Here is an 18,974-nt window from a genome sequence, read left to right on the forward strand (position 1 = left end):
TCGATCATTCTGACGATTAATCAATTAATTGGATTTTTAAAAATCGCATGTTCTGCAGATTTTTCATTAAACCACTTGAGCGTTATTATAAAATATTAAAAATAAAAAAAGATGCAGATAAATAATTAAATTCTTATTTTAAAAAGGAAAATAAACATTATATTGTCTAAAATGCAATACCGATCGGTTTGCTAAATCCAAACCGAGTGAAGTTAAAGCTATGAGGAGTTTTAGCTAAAACATATTTATAGACAAATAAAGGTTTAAATCAAAAGCAAAATCTATATATTTTTGTACAGTTGTGGCCAAATATATAATTTTTTACCAAAATGTCTTTTTTTCAGTCCAGTTAGCGATTAATTGATTACTAAATTAGTTGACGATTCTTCCAAGAATTGATTAATCGCAGTTAATCACAATTTCTTAAGCCCTACTTCCTATTACTGACCTGTCAGGTTCATTAAGTCACTGAGTCCAGTTGGAAATTAATCAATTACTAAATTAGTTGACAATTATTTGAAGAATTGATTAATCATGATTAATCATTTCAGCACTAGTCCTTATGAGTGACCGGTCAGGTTCGGGTCGCTGTTCAGAATAAAACATGAAGCTCGGAGCTGAAAATAATCCATTCTCCCTTAAAACACACTTAGGAGCAGCAGCAGTTTTTCTTAAAATAGAAAAATGTCCCACTTGTAACAAAAGATAATGATTTATCGATGTGAGAATCCTCCAAAGAGAGCCGAAGAAGCCCTGACCCAATCACTGTTCCTCCCTCCGAAGGGCTGCTCAGACGAAAATCTCGAGTGGCGCAGAGACAGGAAGAGGCGATGGGAGTAGAAATCTACATGAGATGTGAAGGAGAGCCAGATCAAGTTCCTGTTTGATTCCCTGGCACACATAACACACACCGGCTTACAGATAATCCTTCATCAAGGGCCATGACATTCACACACAGGCTGAACAATCAATTTTGTTTAGTTACACGGTCGTTCCTCGCTCCCTGGTTTTACATGAACAGATCAATATCCAGAAAACCAAAGCAGCCTTTGTTAAGTAAAAGTGCAGTGAGGATTTAGACGAATATTCAATTTTAAAAGAAATGTTGCAATTATGCAAAACTTAAAGGTTGAAACTTCGTAATTCCTGTGAAATATGCACACAGTGGGTACGAGTGATGACTAATCTCCTTAACTTAAAAGGCAGAAATCAATCCTTTTTCACAGTCAAACACACGTTTCATGTTATTTTCCACTTTTCCTGATCCCTAAAGCCCTGAGTGGTAAGGAATCCAGGATAAAGACGACACAAAGAGCCAGACGGTGATGTGAAAACCAAATGTACGCATTACTTCCTGCTGCGACAGCAAGATGGATGTGGCTGATATCCACCTGTTGGTTCTCTCTCAACCTTTGATGGCTCTTACATTTTTTTTCCGCCTCTTGGGAATTGGCTGCAGCAGCAGGGGTCGTGACCTCTCTGCTGGAGGAAAGAGTTGGACAGATGGAGGCGAAAAGGGGGACAGAGAAACAGAGCGCGACAACACAAATCAGCTGCAAACCCGACAGGTGAGCACAGGGCTCAGATTCAGATAAAACTAACACTACGGAGGCAGAGAGCATCAGAAAAAATGAAATTTTTAATGAAACGTAAAAATATTATCCAAAAAAGCAATAAAAGACCAACTCTTGAGTTTTTAGAATGACGTAAAACAAAAAATTAATGAAAACTTCAGTGTGTAACTAAGTAAATGAGTCAAGACAAATATTGGTTCTAGGATTGCAACTTATGATTAATTTAGTTATCGATTAATCAATAATTCTGACGATTAATCGAATTTCTAAAAAGGGCATATTCTGTAGATTTTTTATTTAAGCAACACTACAAGTGGTGAGGGGAAAAACAACATAACATGATATAAAGTTTAGAAAAGTTGCTTTTACATAATATTTCCACTTTAATATGAGATTTTGTTTTACAGAATTTGAACCAGTGAAGATAAAACTAACACTTTTTGGTGTTAGAACTAACTTTTTGGTGTTAGAACTAACTTTTTGGTGTTAGTTTTTGGCAGAACTTATAAAAGTTTTTTTTAAACTTCATTACAATACGTATATAGTACAGTTTTGGCTTAATTACTGCTCTGAATGTTTGTGTTAATCAATTACTAAATTAGTTGGGGATTATTTAAATAGCCAATTAATCACAATTAATCCAATTAATTGTTTCAGTGTTTCATCATTAAAACTAAATAATGTTTTAAAAATAAACTAAATTTGTGCAAAATGTTACTAAAAATGAACAAATAAATAATCTAACATGGTAACTTTACAGTTTTTTCTATGTGGCTTTAATGAAAAATATTTACTTGAGCTGTTCGAGACTATAGGTTTCAACTTTGGTACAAATGATTTAAAAAGATATGATTTCTCACCAGGTTATCAAAAGTTATCAAAAATGAAAAAGATTTTCTAGAAAAAAACTTCTCATTGAGATTAAAAATATCCTTTTCAAGTAATAATGGCCTGAAATGCATTAAAACCTTCCTTCAACAGTTCATACAATTAAATCATCTGAGGACAGAAAATATTAAATTATTTAAAGTTCTATTAAATTCTTATATGAAATATTACAATATTCTTAAAAATGCTTCTGTTACCAGTTTATTAAAACCTGTTACGGCCCCTGGCCTCTTGAGGCTGTGCAGGCTCCCTTTTGTTATGCAGGTTCAGCTGTGAGAGCACATCTTCCTGATTGGCTGCCTGGTGGCTGTAGGAAAGCAGCTACACCATTGGACCAGCAGAGGATTGTCAAGTCAATCAGACGTTGATGAGGCTCACCTGCACCATATAAAAGGCTCCTAAATTCATTCCTCTAGGGGGGCAGCTATTTTGAAGAGGTTCTGTGAAGCTGCCTCCTCTCTTTTTTTTTGGTGGTTGCAACTACTTTAAGCTAGCTTGGTCTTTGTTTGTTCTTGTTTGTTCAGTTTAGTTACTTTGACTTTGCTCCAGTTAAATATGAGTTAGAAGCCGGTGTTTGGGAGGCTGCGTGCTTCCCGCAGCCTCTCCTTTGCATGTGGTTTCTTTTCTTTGTGTTGTTTCCTTTTGTGGTTTGTTTTGAGTTTACTTTAAACTGACTTGTTTGGATTTTTTTTAACTTTAATTTGCTCCTGACATTATTGAGTTTGTTAATCCCTCTCTTTTTTTTGCATTAATTGGGTTAAATTGTATTGTTTTGTGAAACTTTATTTTGTAATAAATCATTTTTACTTTACACTGTCGCTCCAGACTCATTTTATGTTACTGCCCCTGGACCCCTAGACCTTGGGGGCGTAACATAATTGGGGGCTTGTCCGGGATCCCTCGTTAAGGAGGATCCCTATGTCTGGAGTGTTTGGAATTAAAAGAGGAACATTTTGGGTTGTCTGTATCCACTAATTATGTCAGTACCATTTAATCTGGAGCACTTTTTAGCTAACCCCTCCTTTGAGCTTATACATAGCTGCCGCAAGTGTGAATTGCTGCAAATTGTGGAGCACTTTAAGCTGCAGGTCCCAAAACAGGTCCTTAAACGTGACCTAAAGGCTCTGGTAGTGGGCAGGTTGATGGAGACTGGTGTGATCAAAGAGCCTGATCTGCCTGAGGCTGCTGCAGTGCCAAGCCATAAGGCCTTGTCTGTGGAGGACCTCAAGGATGGTTCTAGTGTGGAGGTAGGAGTGAGTGAACGGGGAAAGACACCTCGTACACTCCCTCGCTATGACCCACTGTCTTCTGTGAGCTCAGAAGGACGAGATGGAGCTCGTTTGAAGGTACGGTTGGCACGTCTGCAGATGGAGGCTGAGGAAAAGGCCCAGGATAGAAAAGCTCAGCTGGAGCTTGAGATCAGGAGGCTGGAAATAGAGGCAGAGAAAGCTATACAGCTGCGCAAACTTGAGCTGGAGGCCCAGACTCAAGCGCCTTCTGCCTCTGTCACACCAAGTTCCACCTCCATGTCTGCTACGCCATTCGACATCAGTAAGTGCATTTCTTTAGTACCTGCTTTCAGAGAATCTGAGGTTGATTCATACTTTGCAGCATTTGAACGCATCGCTGGCGCTTTGCAATGGCCTAGGGAAACCTGGCCTCTTTTGTTACAATGTAAGTTTTCTGGTAAAGCTCAAGAGGTGTTGGCAGCGCTTCCGTTAAAGGATAGCTTGGATTATGATCTGGTTAAGGCTGCTGTCTTACAAGCTTATGAATTGGTCCCAGAAGCTTATAGACAGAAGTTTCGACAGCAAACGAAAACTGCAGGACAAACACATGTTGAGTTTGCCAGAGAGAAGGGCATTCTCTTTGATAAGTGGTGTGCCACATCGAAGGCTAACAATTATGATGCCTTACGTGAGCTAATATTGTTGGAAGATTTTAAAAAGTGCATTCCTGATCGGGTGGTGTTGTATTTAAATGAACAGAAGGTGACCACTCTTGCATCTGCTGCTGTTCTTGCCGATGAGTATGTGCTTACCCATAAGTCATCATTCATTGTTAATGAAAAGTCACATGTTAGCTCTGTGCCACAGTTTCCATTGGTTAAACCCACAGTTCCAAAGGAAAGCCGTGAGTGTTTCTATTGTCACAAACCTGGACATGTCATTGCTGATTGTTTAGCTTTAAAACACAAATCGCAGCCAAATTCTGAACAAACTAAAGGTGTTGGTTTTGTGAAAAAAGAACCCCGTAATAAGAGCACTGGTTGTGGTGGCAAATTACCTGATCCTTGTTTTGAACCATTCATTTTTGATGGCTTGATCTCACTTGCATCTGATCCCTCTGATTTAAAACCAGTTCACATCTTGAGAGACACTGGATGTTCCCAATCAATCATTCTCTCAAATGTTTTGCCTTTCTCGTCTGAAAGTGCGTGTGGATACAATTCTGTTCTGAGGGGGATAGAGATGGGCTATGCTCCACGACCAGTCCACAGAGTTTATCTAAAATCAAAACTTGTCACCGGGTGTTTCCCTATTGCTGTATGCCCAGAGTTACCCATAGATGGGGTGGCTATGCTAATGGGGAACGACATTGCTGGAGGTTTAGTACTTCCAAGTCTGGAGGTTTTAGATAATCCTTTAAACCAGACAACCCCAGACTCACTAGACTCTGGGCTGTATCCAGCCTGTGTGGTCACCCGTGCACAGGCACGCAAAGACTCGGATATTTCAATTTCTGATTCTGTTTTGATGTCTCCATTTTCTAGCGAGGGTGATGCACAACCCAAAAGTAACAGCATTTCGTTACTTCCAGATTTGGGGGAGCTGGAGGAGCCTGGTCCACTCTGGGAGGAAGCATCCCTCCCCCTGACCAGACAACATTTGTCATCTGCTCAACAAGCTGATGAGACATTACAAAGATGTTTCAAGCAGGTGGTAAGTGCTGAACAAGCCAATAAAGAGAAGCAAGCTTTCACTGTGGAACAGGGTGTGTTAATGCGTCAATGGTCTTCATCAGATGCCGGCAGCTTAGACTGGGGTAAGGTTAAACAGATTGTTATACCAGCCGCATATAGACAGAAGGTCCTGTCTCTGGCTCATGAAAGCCAGTGGTCCGGTCACTTGGGTGTTACCAAGACATACCAACTTCTGTTAAAGCACTTCTTCTGGCCTGGTATGAAACAAGATGTTTCCAGGTTTTGTCGCAGTTGTCATGTGTGTCAAATTGCTGGTAAACCTAACCAGGTAATACCCCCTGCTCCACTGTGCCCTATTCCGGTGATGGACCAACCATTTGACCATGTAATAGTAGACTGTGTTGGACCTTTGCCCAGGACAACAGGTGGAAATCAATATTTACTCACAATTATGTGTACTGCCACACGATTCCCTGAAGCCATCCCGTTGAATAAAATTACAGCGAAGTCTGTGGTTAAAGCTTTGACAAAGTTCTTTTCTGTGTTTGGTTTACCAAAAACACTACAAACAGATCAAGGAACAAATTTTCAGTCAAAGTTGTTCAAGCAGGTAGCTCAAACCTTAAACATTAGGCACGTTGTTTCATCGGCTTACCACCCAGAATCTCAAGGTGCTTTGGAACGATGGCATCAGACTTTAAAGTCAATGCTGCGTAAGTACTGTCTGGAAACTGGGAAAAGCTGGGATGAGGGGGTTCCATTTGTATTGTTTGCTGCTAGGGAGGCAGGTCAAGAATCCCTTGGTTTCAGTCCAGCTGAATTAGTATTTGGTCACACCCCCCGTGGCCCTTTAAGAGCGTTAAAAGAATCTTTCTTGGTTCCTGCGGAAGGTTCTAAAAAAAGTGTGACCAAGTATGTGCAAGCCTTTCGTGAGCGCCTAAGCCAAGCTAATGTGCTAGCAAAAAAACATCTAGCTGACTCCCAGAGAAGGATGAAGCATCGTTATGATAAAACATCCGTCAAAAGAGTTTTTCAAGTAGGAAATCAGGTTGTTGCACTTCTACCTATTACTGGTTCGGCCTTATCCGCCAGGTTCGATGGGCCTTATGAAGTTCTGGAGAGAATAGGGGAGCATGATTATGTCATTGGTACCCCAAATCGGCGGCGCAAGACTCGCGTCTGCCATGTGAACATGCTTAAGTTGTACCACTCCCGATCTGCTCCAGAACCTAATGGGGTGTGCGCCCCAATTGTAGTTGCAACTTCACTAGAAGTAGATGAGTCAGACAATGTTGATGGTTTAAGGGTGAATTATCCCATCTGTTCAAGTCCTCGCCTCCCAAACTCAGAAATGCTAAAATCTCTGGCGAGCCAGCTTGACCACTTATCCCCTGAACAGCAAAAAGAGATAATGGACCTAATCAGTGAGTACACATGTTTGTTCAATGATGTACCAACACGTACAACAGTGCTAGAACATGACATAGATGTTCAAAGTGCAAAGCCAATCAAACAGCATCCTTACCGTGCTAATCCCACAAAACGTTCGCTAATGAGACAGGAAATTGAGTACCTGCTTGAGCATGGTCTAGCCAAACCTAGTCAAAGTCCCTGGAGCTCACCCTGTTTGTTAGAGACCAAGTCAGATGGTTCACCACGCTTTATCACAGACTTTCGCAAGGTAAACTCTGTCACTGTACCTGATGCCTATCCTCTCCCTAGGATTGAGGACTGTGTAGATAATATTGGAGCTGCAAAATATGTTACAAAATTGGATCTTCTCAAGGGTTATTGGCAAGTCCCCTTGACTGAAAGGGCTTCCAACATTTCAGCTTTTGTGACCCCAGATAACTTTTTGCAGTACACGGTTATGGCATTTGGTATGTGTAATGCCCCTGCTACTTTTCAGAGGCTGATAAACATAGTACTGCGTGGCATCTCCAACTGCAGTGCTTATTTAGACGATCTGGTGGTATATACTGAAACCTGGTGGGAACATTTGCAAACACTATATCGAGTATTTCATAGTTTGGCCCAAGCTTCCTTGACCCTTAATCTGGCAAAGTGTGAATTTGGCAAGGCCACTGTAACATATTTAGGCAGAGAGGTAGGCCGAGGGCAAGTCCGTCCCCTCAATGCTAAAGTTGTGGCAATTAATGGGTATCCCACACCCAAAACACGACGTGAGCTGCGTAGATTTCTGGGCATGGTTGGCTATTATCGGAACTTTTGCAGAAACTTCTCTTCAGTAGTTCAACCGTTAACCAATCTACTTAGCCCAAAGACTGACTTTGTTTGGTCAGATGAATGCCAAGATGCTTTTGAGAGGGCCAAATCTCTTCTTTGCCACACACCAGTACTTGCTGCACCTGATCTGACCCGACCTTTCAAACTGGAGGTGGATGCCAGCGCTGTCGGGGCTGGTGCGGTGCTAATACAGGAAGATTTGGAGGGTTTAGATCATCCTGTTTGCTACTTCTCCCGAAAGTTTAACAAGCATCAACTAAATTATTCCACCATTGAAAAAGAAACCCTGGCTCTGTTGTTGGCTCTTCAGCACTTCCATGTTTACCTTGGGTCCAGTAGTTTGCCGATTGATGTATTTACTGATCATAATCCATTAGTATTTCTGTCACGCATGTACAACCACAATCAGCGCCTTATGCGGTGGGCATTATTGCTACAAGAATACAAACTCAACATTCGACACAAGAAAGGAACAGAAAATGTTCTTGCAGATGGCCTTTCCAGGTTGTGAATATGCTTCTTTTGTTGTTGTTTTTTTTCTTGCACTAAGTATTTACAAAACATGGTTTTGTAATTTAAGGGGGGGAGTGTTACGGCCCCTGGCCTCTTGAGGCTGTGCAGGCTCCCTTTTGTTATGCAGGTTCAGCTGTGAGAGCACATCTTCCTGATTGGCTGCCTGGTGGCTGTAGGAAAGCAGCTACACCATTGGACCAGCAGAGGATTGTCAAGTCAATCAGACGTTGATGAGGCTCACCTGCACCATATAAAAGGCTCCTAAATTCATTCCTCTAGGGGGGCAGCTATTTTGAAGAGGTTCTGTGAAGCTGCCTCCTCTCTTTTTTTTTGGTGGTTGCAACTACTTTAAGCTAGCTTGGTCTTTGTTTGTTCTTGTTTGTTCAGTTTAGTTACTTTGACTTTGCTCCAGTTAAATATGAGTTAGAAGCCGGTGTTTGGGAGGCTGCGTGCTTCCCGCAGCCTCTCCTTTGCATGTGGTTTCTTTTCTTTGTGTTGTTTCCTTTTGTGGTTTGTTTTGAGTTTACTTTAAACTGACTTGTTTGGATTTTTTTTAACTTTAATTTGCTCCTGACATTATTGAGTTTGTTAATCCCTCTCTTTTTTTTGCATTAATTGGGTTAAATTGTATTGTTTTGTGAAACTTTATTTTGTAATAAATCATTTTTACTTTACACTGTCGCTCCAGACTCATTTTATGTTACTGCCCCTGGACCCCTAGACCTTGGGGGCGTAACAAAACCAGATTTAGATAATTTCTGAATAATCTGACATAGCTGGAACCTCAGTCCAGATTGGAAATGTTAGAGTGGTGAAAAGAAAACTCAAATGAGCCAGTAAGAAGGAAAATATGTAAAACCTCCCTGCTAAGCTGCAACCTGCTGCTGCAGCCTTTGTTTCACCCACATCAGGGAAACTTCAGTGGATGGAGGAAGGTGGTGGCGACACAAGTAATTAAAGTTGAATAAAAGCCCAACAGCTGTGACTCAGAACATTTCCAACATTATTAGAGGTTGTCTGTCACACAAATGCACGGCTGGATTAGCCCGACGTCTGGAATGACGCAGCAAAGCGGTTTGTTTTGCTATCAAATTGTGTTTTTATCTTTATAAAAGCTGCGTTTTAGAACCGGCTAGCTTAGAGTTTCACTTAATTTTTTCTATTTGTCTGTTTAATAACCACACGATTAAATTCATGTCCAAGCTTAATCTAAGCTTAGCTTGTTGTTCCAAATGCACACAAAGTGAAACTGGATTATTCCTGCGACCAACAAATGAGGAAACAAGACAAATATAGATGAGGAATCAGAACAAAAGCTAATATCCAGGTGAGCCATTTTTACTCAGAAGCTAAAGCGGAGGAAAATCCTCATCCCGTCCTGTTGTTGGGGAACAGCAGAGAAAAAATGTCTGAGAAGGATTAAGAGCTCTGCTGGCCGATCAGGTATGATTTAAAAAACTGGTTCTCAGTACTGGCCCTCCATGTTTCAGATGCGTTTCTGCTGCAGCACGCCTGATTCAACATGACTGCATCACCTCCTTAGCAGACCATCAAGAGCTGCAGAAGCCTGGTAATCATCCATTGGATTAAGTCAGGTGTGCTGCAGCAGGAAAACATCTAAAACATGCAGACAGTTGGGTGAAGAGTCGCTCTGGAGTGAAAAAAACGTTTCACTGAACACATTTATCTTCATTCTGTGGCAATCAAATCTTATACAGATGCTCATTTGGACTATATTTCCCTGCATAAGCAAAAAGAGAAGCGGAAACTTATTGGATTTTAATTACAGCAGCTTTTAATGCAACTTGGTTTCTAATCAAATCAACTTTCAGACTCACCGCAGGAAATTCTGGGTAAGAATTGCAGGTTCTGTGAAAACTATAATTTATCTTGGCTTTGTCTTTGCCACCTCCAGAGGAAATATCCGGCTCTTCAGCTGCTAAACGTTGCACATCCACATTGCTTCCCAAACTGCGTCGCACAGCTGTTTGATTTCTATGAGCTGGACCAATGAAAAGCTGCAGCTGAAAATACTTCCAAACCAAACCCATAATAATACCAATAAACTGGAGTGAAAGACGCATCACAACCTCCATCATTACTCCACCAGAGCTTCAGTATATCCCATCATTTTTATTTTCAGCATTAAAACGTTGTAAACGCAAAAGATTGGTGTAAAATGTTGGAATTATAAAAAGCAAATAATCATATTTTTCTTGTTTCTGTAGATGAACACTAGTTTCATCTACTTTATCTCCTGAAGACTAAATTTATAAGACTAAAGATATCTGCAAGGTGATATAGAGCACGCAAGATCCAAACTGTTCACCAGCAACGACTAGTATTGGAATTAGCAGGCAAGTTGTTAGCATAACACACTAAATGTACGCTGCATGATTATATAAAAAGAAAAAGGGATGTAGTGCTTTGCTATTATTTGTGAGCACTACAGCTGGATAAACAGGTGAGGATAAAGTTTTAGTAAAAAAATAAAATTAAAAATAGCAAGGGAGAGGGAAGTAGGTCAGTTTTGCTAGCTTGAATGTGACATTTACATGTAGATTGGTGTGGAATTCTGTGTCTTTCAGTTCAATTAAAAAAAAGCGACAAACACACCAACTCTGACAGATCATCAGTGAAGCTGATGACCTGTGTTTAAATTAGCTAATCTACCACCACTGTGTCAAATTAGCTAATAGCATTCGTAGCTAATCGACTGCAGCGATTAATAACTGCAAAAATAAGCATCAAGCCTGAAATCTCGATACTGTAACGGCTGAATGTTCAGGTCTTTGCACGGGAAATGTTTGTGTGTTTTCTGGTGTTGAATCCTGAGACACATAGTGGAGCTGTTCTCAGTTGCTATGGGAACGGGTCTATGTGTAGCCAGAAAGAAGGACAATACCAGTGGTTCACAGCTATTTTTCAAAGTTTTTCCAGTGTTTGCTGTGGTGCACTGGACTGAATTAATAATACCTACATCTCCAGGTTTCATTTAGTTAATGGAATCGTTCTACTGGAACCGCAGCTACAGATGGCAAGTAAAAGAATCGCCTTTTTGTCCTGCAGTGATGTGTGCATGCACAAAATTTCCAGATGTAAACAGTAACAAGCAACATCTTTATGCAATCTTTTCTACTCTCCCATTTTGGAGAAGGAGAAAGATAACGGCAGAGGTGAAAGGAAAAGTGGTTTTGCTGTAGATGTGGATTTTATGCGCCTCTGTCAGTCAGTTCGTACCTTTTCACAAGGCTGGAATGACCCCTCTCCAGTTTTATTCTGCCTCTCTGAGGGCGCCTTTATGAGGGGAAAGTGTGCCAAGAAGCTTCAGGTTGATTTTCACGAGCGCGCCAACTCTGCAAACAAGCTGAGTCACTGAGAAGCCAACAGGGGACAAATGAGGCTGGACTAAGGCATGTTTTTGGACGCCATTCGGTCTCTCTGGAAGCGCTGTGAAGACTCCCACAGGACAAAGACTTCATTTATAGCCTCTCCTGTCCAACTGTCCAATTTATTTTTCCTTTTTTTTGGTCAGCCAGACGTCGTTTTGTCCTGCCATGTGTGCAGTGGAAGCAAGGTAAAATGAAAGACCATTTTTCTTTAGTTGTGTTTTAAATGATGGACTTGGGCTTGGCTGGGGTTGCTAGGTAATGGTTTTTGAAATGGCTTGTTTTCCATACACCAAAAAAAAGTTGAACTTATTGTGAAAAATTAGCTTTTTAACTCCTGGGTTGTTTTTAGAAGCAAAGAGAAGTATGAAAACTGCAAAGAGTAAATGTTGCAAAGTAACAAAAAATGTAAAAAAAAAATAAAAGAAATGCTAATTTTCCTCATTAAAAGAACTGATTAAACCTTTTCCCAACACAATGCAGTAATTTGTTGAAGTGATGGTTCAGAGGAACATGGTTCCAGAAAGTTTTAATATTCCACACACTGCATGAAAAAAAGATATTTCAGACTGAGAGTCACTGAGTTATTCTCTCTTCTGTTTCCTGAAAGTCTCGTCCCTGGTGATGCGGAGAATCCATCTGGGCGCAGGAACAGATGTACGCCATATTTCCATTCAGTGACTTTCCCTGTCAACTTCTCCGCCGCCTCCTGTTTCCTCGCTGACACTTTGTGGATCTACGGCTCTAATGGAGCTCCGTTGTTTCAGCCTGACGCACTTTGTGAAGGTCACTGTTGAGTTATTCAACAGCTGTGATGGTTTTAGCAACGTGTCCTTGTCACACAACAATCAGCCTGCAGAGAGGGGGAATCGGGACCTTGAAGTCGCAAAACGCCACCAGGATAGGCACCAAGCAAGAAGTCGTCGACTGCGAACAGACACGCAAATTTCTAAAATAATTTTCTTCAACTGTGGTTTTTAAGATTCTTCGCCTTTTTAGACATCCTTCCTCTTTTCCTTTACTTCTTTTCCTGCTGTTACGAAAGGGCTGGTATCCATTAGATTTAAAATAGTGCAGGACGATACGTCTGAAAAACGCAATCATTTCATATCAGTCAATATTGATAATTACTGATTAGTCTTTTGTTTTAAATATCTAAAATACTGAAAAACCTGGTAATGTGAACATTCATGTTTTATTCACAGTTTTCACTACACAGCTTTGGTTATTTTTAAGCAGTTATGAAGAACAGTGGCAGAACCTTAAACTGCTGCTGCGCAAGTTACTCAGCAGGTTGTTGCTAGGTAACCAAAGAGTGAGCGAGTTGCTAGGTAACCAAAGAGTGCGTGAGTTAGTTAGTTCCACCAGCCCTTCTTACTAGCTGTTAGTCATTTAGTAGCTAAAGTCCTTCCTCTGCCTACATCCCCCAGAATTCTGTGCAGTTCTTGATCGGATTTCAGTAAAATTATTGAGTATCCTATCATTCATATTATCTGATATTGATCACATCATGTAAATCGCCATATGTATTTTTATTGATCCAGATCTAATTTAAAATAATCAAATTGTTTCCTCGTAACCAGGTTCTGCAGGAGTTTTAAGGAGTCATTTCAGGTGGGTGTGTCCAAACTGGGGAACATCTAACCCAGTGGTTCGCCAGTATGGTCCGATCAAAAGAAATCACTCTATCAATTTCAAAGTTTTAATCCAAAATTCATACAAAATATGCAGGTTTCACACTCTTTGGATATTATATCTCTGTTGAATTATAGCAAATCAATAATAATATGTATCAAACAGTAATGATTAGTATCAAATATGTCTGATAAAATATTCAATATATAAAAACCGCACAGCATTCTGGGGGTTATAGGTAGAGAAAGACTTTAGCTGCTCGATCACTCATTGCTAGCTAAGCAAGATTGGTAGAATCAACAACTCACTCGCTCGCTCTTTGGTTACTTAGCAACTCAGTCATTCTTTGGTTGCCTAGCAACAAGTTTAACCAACTGGCACAGCAGCAGTTCAATGTTTGGACTCATAACTGATTAAAAATAAACAAAGGGTTAAAAGTGTGGATAAAACAGGAAAACTTACCTCACCAGTGTTTTAGATATTTAACTCTTATTTCGTGAATCATTTTTCGGCCATATTGTTCAGCCCTACGGAGAATAAATCTGATTTCTTGGTTTTCTATTTTTAATAAATGTACAAAAGACTCAAAATTGTTTTCCCACATTGTCATAATGGGGTATTTGAGTGCATAATGTAAATTTGGTATTAAGGTTGTAACATAAAATGTGGAGAAAGTGAAGCGCTGTGAATACTTTCTGGATGAACTGTATCGTCTTTCTGCTGAGTAGTCTCTGTGTGAATCTAAGCCCTCATGCACCTCCATGCAAATTATTGTACCTTCAACATTATTAGCTGCGGGGAAGGCAGTATCCGGTTGTTCCAACCTCTTAAAGCTAATTTACAAGAAAAGCAGGCGCCTCAGGGTCAAGACAAACTCATCAGAGTCTCTTCTGCCACAAAACTTCCTGCCCTCTAGTGCTTTGATTCCCAGGACTTGAACCGAGTCATCCGTAATTAAAGGGTTGAAGTAAAAGAAAAAAATACTTGAAGGGGATCAGTCATAAAGTGCATGTCTACAACTCGCTCAAACACCTGAAAATTGATTCAACATATGCCCTCCAGGGAATTTAGCAGATTTTCACACAAATGCTAAGAAGAGACTCCAAGCTTGTCCAGACTGCGGGAGTCTGGTTTGAATAGGCGTTAAGAGGGGAAAAGAGATCCTTGCACTTTGTCAGTTTAACAAACTTCCGACTTTGGAGAGAAAACATGAATAATTCATGGTCCCAGATCTGCATTTTCATACACTGCAGAGCTGAAAGGATGAGGGCTTTTATTCATCTTTTACATTAACATCTGAAGCAGTTAGAGGAACTCGTGCTCATCCAAAGAAACAATCATTTCAGAGCAGACGTCTCTCCTCTCATTGACATTTAACACAAAAACAACAAAGGCGGGTGTCTGACATATAACTGTATTTAAAGGTGAACTATTGTGTATTTTCCAGACACATTGTGAAGTTTTATGGCACAATAAAAGTACCAGTTGTTATAAAAATGCGACAGCAAGCTGTAAGGTTTCCTCAACAAGCAAGAGAGAATCAAAGCAAAACTCCAGGCATGTTTTTGGTGAGGCAATTACATTATAACATGATGTAAAGCTCAAAAGCGTTGATTTTACAGAAAATTCAGGTTCATATGTTGAATTCCTCACAAAATTATAAAGAAGTTACAAAGCATCGAACTAGACTGAATAGATCTGTCCATTGTCACCGATACCCGATCTAGAATATCTCTCAATATTAGGACCGACATGGATATTAATATCGGGTCGGTGCAGCTCGAATCTTTGGTTGTTGTTTAGTACCAACAGACAGCCAGCTTCTTTATATGGTAAGCCTGACATGCCAAAAAAACGAAGAAAAAGAAACTAAACAGAGGACAAGTGCAGTGTGAAGAGATCAGAGGCTAATTCAACAAAATCAGATACAATATACTTTAAATCTCAGGTATATTCACACCAGGCCTGTTTAGCTGCTTTAATCAAACTGTCACTGGTTTGTCTAGAAAGTCCGTTTTGTTTGAGGAAACGAACTCTGATGGGGACCAAAGAACGTGAACTCTGGTCCATCTAAGAACCTTGGTCTTGGTTCAGTTGAAGCTAACTCTGGTGCGGTTCGAATGTGAACACCAAGCGGACCGGAGACCGCTCTGAAAGCAGGAAGTGAACTACAGCACAGGGCATTCTGGGTAAATATAACCAAAACAAACATGCCAACTAGTGCTAGTGTAAATAATGGCTAATGATCTCTTATCAAAGACCAAACAAAAATCCTACAAATGCTAAAAGCTGTCAAAACTCCATTTTTCTTCACTTTTTGTGAAGAAGGGAGTTGCATCACTGTCTTCTTCAGAGGTTTTTATGTCGTTTCCTTCAGTGGTTCTTGGTGCAGCGCCACCACTGGCGAGGAGGGGAACAGGTTTATCCATTAGTTTGGTTTGTTTCACACAATGCAGTGTGAAAGCAAACCACAGCAGCTGAAAATATAACAAATATTGCAACTTTGGTTACCAGTCAAACTGAGTCTGCCAGACTCACTGGTGTGGAAACACCCTAAGAGTTTTAGAAGTCTTTGAAGGAGCTGCACATCAAAATCTACAAAAAACTGGAGGAATGTGTGATAAATTCAAGCTGTTACTTTCTGTTCCTGCAGCTGGCAGCTTCATTGTTCATCTTCCCATGAAAGCAACGCCATCAGTCAATCTGGAGGCTGCTCATTCAGCAGCAACCCAACAAAACGTTCAGATGAAACCACCTTTTAGGAAGAATAAAGCTGGACTTTAAAACATGATGTGACGCACCTGATTACAGTGAAAGGACCAAAAAATGCTTTTTATGAGAAGTCCCTGACACTGATCCAGCTGTTTTTGTAAAATCAGTAAAACTGAGTAACTTGTACTCAAAATAATCCTCAATTTTATTTTCTGACAGGTGCCTAATAGTTTTAGAAGTCTGAAGCCAAGAAAAAGACTTTTTGTTCCAGGGGGATGAACTGCTAATTTCCTCGTCAGATTTTTTGAGTACCTCTGAACCGCAACAGTCTTTGTTATGATTATGTTGAAATTGTGACAATACAATAGGAGAAGTCGGTGACAGGTTGCTGGAGATGAGAGGCGGCTGGTTCCCTTTCAAAAAATCAACAATAGAGCAACAGATGTTCTTATCTGAGGCATTTCAATCAGAAAATTTGAAATTCGACCAGAACAAATTTAAGAGTTAAATCCTAAAGCCTGGGGTTCATAGAGTGGATACACATCATATACATTATTTTGCTAAATGTTTAGCTTCTTAATACACTAAATAGTTAGTTAGTGAGGTAAATATTTAGTTGGAAAATTAAATATTCTGTTTAATTAGCAATTTTGTTTGGAGCTAAGTATTTAGCTTGTTAAATTAAATGTTTGGATAACAAGCTAATTATTTAGTCTACAAACTAAATATTTAGCACCAAACTAAATATTTAGTTTGCTAGCTGTAGCTATTTAGTTTAGAGCAAAAATGTTTAGCTTGATAATTACCTAAGTATTTAGTTAGCAAACTAATTATGTAGTTTAAAAACGAATTAAATATTTTATTTGACAACTAAATATTCATTTTGAAACTAAACCTTTAGATTCCTACCATAATAAGCACATGGTTATCAAGGCAAATATTTGGTTCTTAACTAAATATTCAGCTTGCTAAATATTTATTTTGTAGCTAAATATTTAGCTTGCTAACTAGTCTCTTAGTTTAGAACCTTTAAGCTTCTTAAATATTCAAGCTAAATATTCATCTTGCTAAATATTTGGTTACCAAGAAGTATTTAGTTAAACCAAATATTTAACTTGCTAATTAAATAGACAATATGACATTTATAAATGCATGAATAACAGTAAAAATATTATTTTGAAAATTAGTTTTTTCTCTTTTAAGAAAGGCTAAAAAACCCAAATTTGACTGAACTTTTGTAACTTTACACACGGCATCCCATAATAACTCTCCCAAAAGCCTGCAGATGACATATTCTGGTGTCTTAATGGGACTTTTTCATGTTCCCAAAATGCAGAACGAAGCTCGTTTTTCAACCTGCTACATGATCACGGAACAACTTTACAGTTTCTCTTCCTTATAAAACTCAGCAGAAATATTTTCATCCGTTGCTCGACGTTGAAGAAAGTGCCGGATCCATTTAGCACCCGAATACTGCTAGCTAAACACATTCGTGCTGTTCAATATTTCATAATAATAACAAACCCAAATGAGGGTCTCGCCCATCAGTGCTCGACTAAATAACGGCGATACTTTATGACAGCCCTGGTATGACCTGCTGGCTTCCGCCATCAATACCCGATCAATACTTTATTCAGCTGAATCAGACAAACCGCATGTAGACGTTCACAGACTTGGGGATAAAAGAAGCAGAGTGAAACCAGATTTGGGGAAAACCACAATGGAAAATAACAAGAATATCAACAAGATGGAAGCTCTTCATGTTTCATCAGAAAATTATAAAAACGGCAGCAATAACGTCTGTTCAAACTGCTGAAGTACCACTGCACTCCTGGTCTACAGCGTTTTATGTTTGGAAGAATTAAGATTTCTAAAGTTTAATTCTGGAAGAAAATTTCAGATTGCAAACAACAAAATTGAGTCCAAAACAAAAAGCAGGCAAGCCGAGGAAAAGAGACCAAAAATGCAAACGTTGCATTTTCAAACTGTGAGGAAACTATAGGAGCAAAGTTTAAAACTAAACATTTCTAAATGTTTTATAAGGTGAGACTCCAGAGATTATCATTATCCCACCGAACAATCTGAAGCTAAACTCTCCAAAGTCAAAGAATCTTAATAATGAATGTGTGAAAACTATAACGGTGAAATATTAATCCAGACAGAAAATGCTCAGTTTATTCCAGCCTGTTTAACATTTTACTGGTATTCATGGAGTTCTGAGGAAAGAAGAGTTTACTTGCATCAGTTCTTTGCAAAAAAAATAGAAATGTACATGCTTTCAGAAGATTTTGGAAACAATCCAGGTCAAGTAGCACATTTTGGTGCAAAACTAAATGCTTTTCAACAGACAGGAGAAAAACTTGCAATTTCTTACTGATTTGTTTTCTGATTTCTGTCACCGTCGTAATGTTTTTGGCATGTGTTTAGAGAAAATGCTGATTATTAACCTCACTCCGTGTGAAAGCTAGCTGCAGCCAGATCCCGGACCGCCTGTCTCTGACCTTTGACCTCCTTGCTGCTTCACTAATCATCCCAATTTACAGGCTGTTCAACCGAATACATGACAAACAGCCACACTTTCCCCGCTGGAGCTGCTCTGGGCTGCAGGTTTCCTGTCCTAATCTGACAAATTGCAGCATTTCTGATGCGCAGCCAGAGCTGAAACACCTCATCTTATTGTCTATAAATGTTTGTCTATAAATGTTGCGCAGATTTGAGTTTAAAGTTCAGCAGAATTTGGTTTAATACAGGGAGTTTTTAAAAAATATATATGTAATGTACAATAAATGTAATCGTTAGTGCTCTTTAACACCCTGTTTAAGCAATAAGATAAGAAAGAATTACTGTTTAGGTGAAATGTTCAATAGTGAAGAGAGGATTTTATAGAAAGTTTTCTGAAATATATATATATAAAAAACAAGAAAATTCAACTTTTAAAACCCAGATACCCTCCAAGAAATGAGCTGCTGACCAAAATCTAACAATTTTTAACTTTATTTACCCCGAACTGTGGCCTACTTAACTCAAAAATCCAATATTTTTCAATGCAACAATGCTGCAACAAAAAAGGCAAAAAAGTGTGTTCTGTTTGAA

The 18,974-nt window shown here is 39.4% G+C and overlaps 2 protein-coding genes across 2 annotated transcripts in view; one reads left to right on the forward strand and one right to left on the reverse strand.

Annotated features, from left to right (window-relative positions):
- Positions 1-18,974, reverse strand: part of fras1 (Fraser extracellular matrix complex subunit 1) — a 265,712-nt gene that overhangs the window by 214,576 nt on the left and 32,162 nt on the right. The window lies entirely within an intron of this gene.
- On the forward strand, positions 2,685-8,143 carry LOC148157606 (uncharacterized). Its single transcript, XM_088008427.1, has one exon. The coding sequence runs from the start codon at positions 3,440-3,442 to the stop codon at positions 8,141-8,143; it is 4,704 nt and encodes a 1,567-aa protein (XP_087864553.1). The 5' UTR covers positions 2,685-3,439.

Source organism: Poecilia mexicana, unplaced genomic scaffold (genome assembly GCF_051168715.1).
Source record: "Poecilia mexicana isolate PSO_F unplaced genomic scaffold, ASM5116871v1 scaffold_9, whole genome shotgun sequence".
NCBI lineage: Eukaryota > Metazoa > Chordata > Actinopteri > Cyprinodontiformes > Poeciliidae > Poecilia > Poecilia mexicana.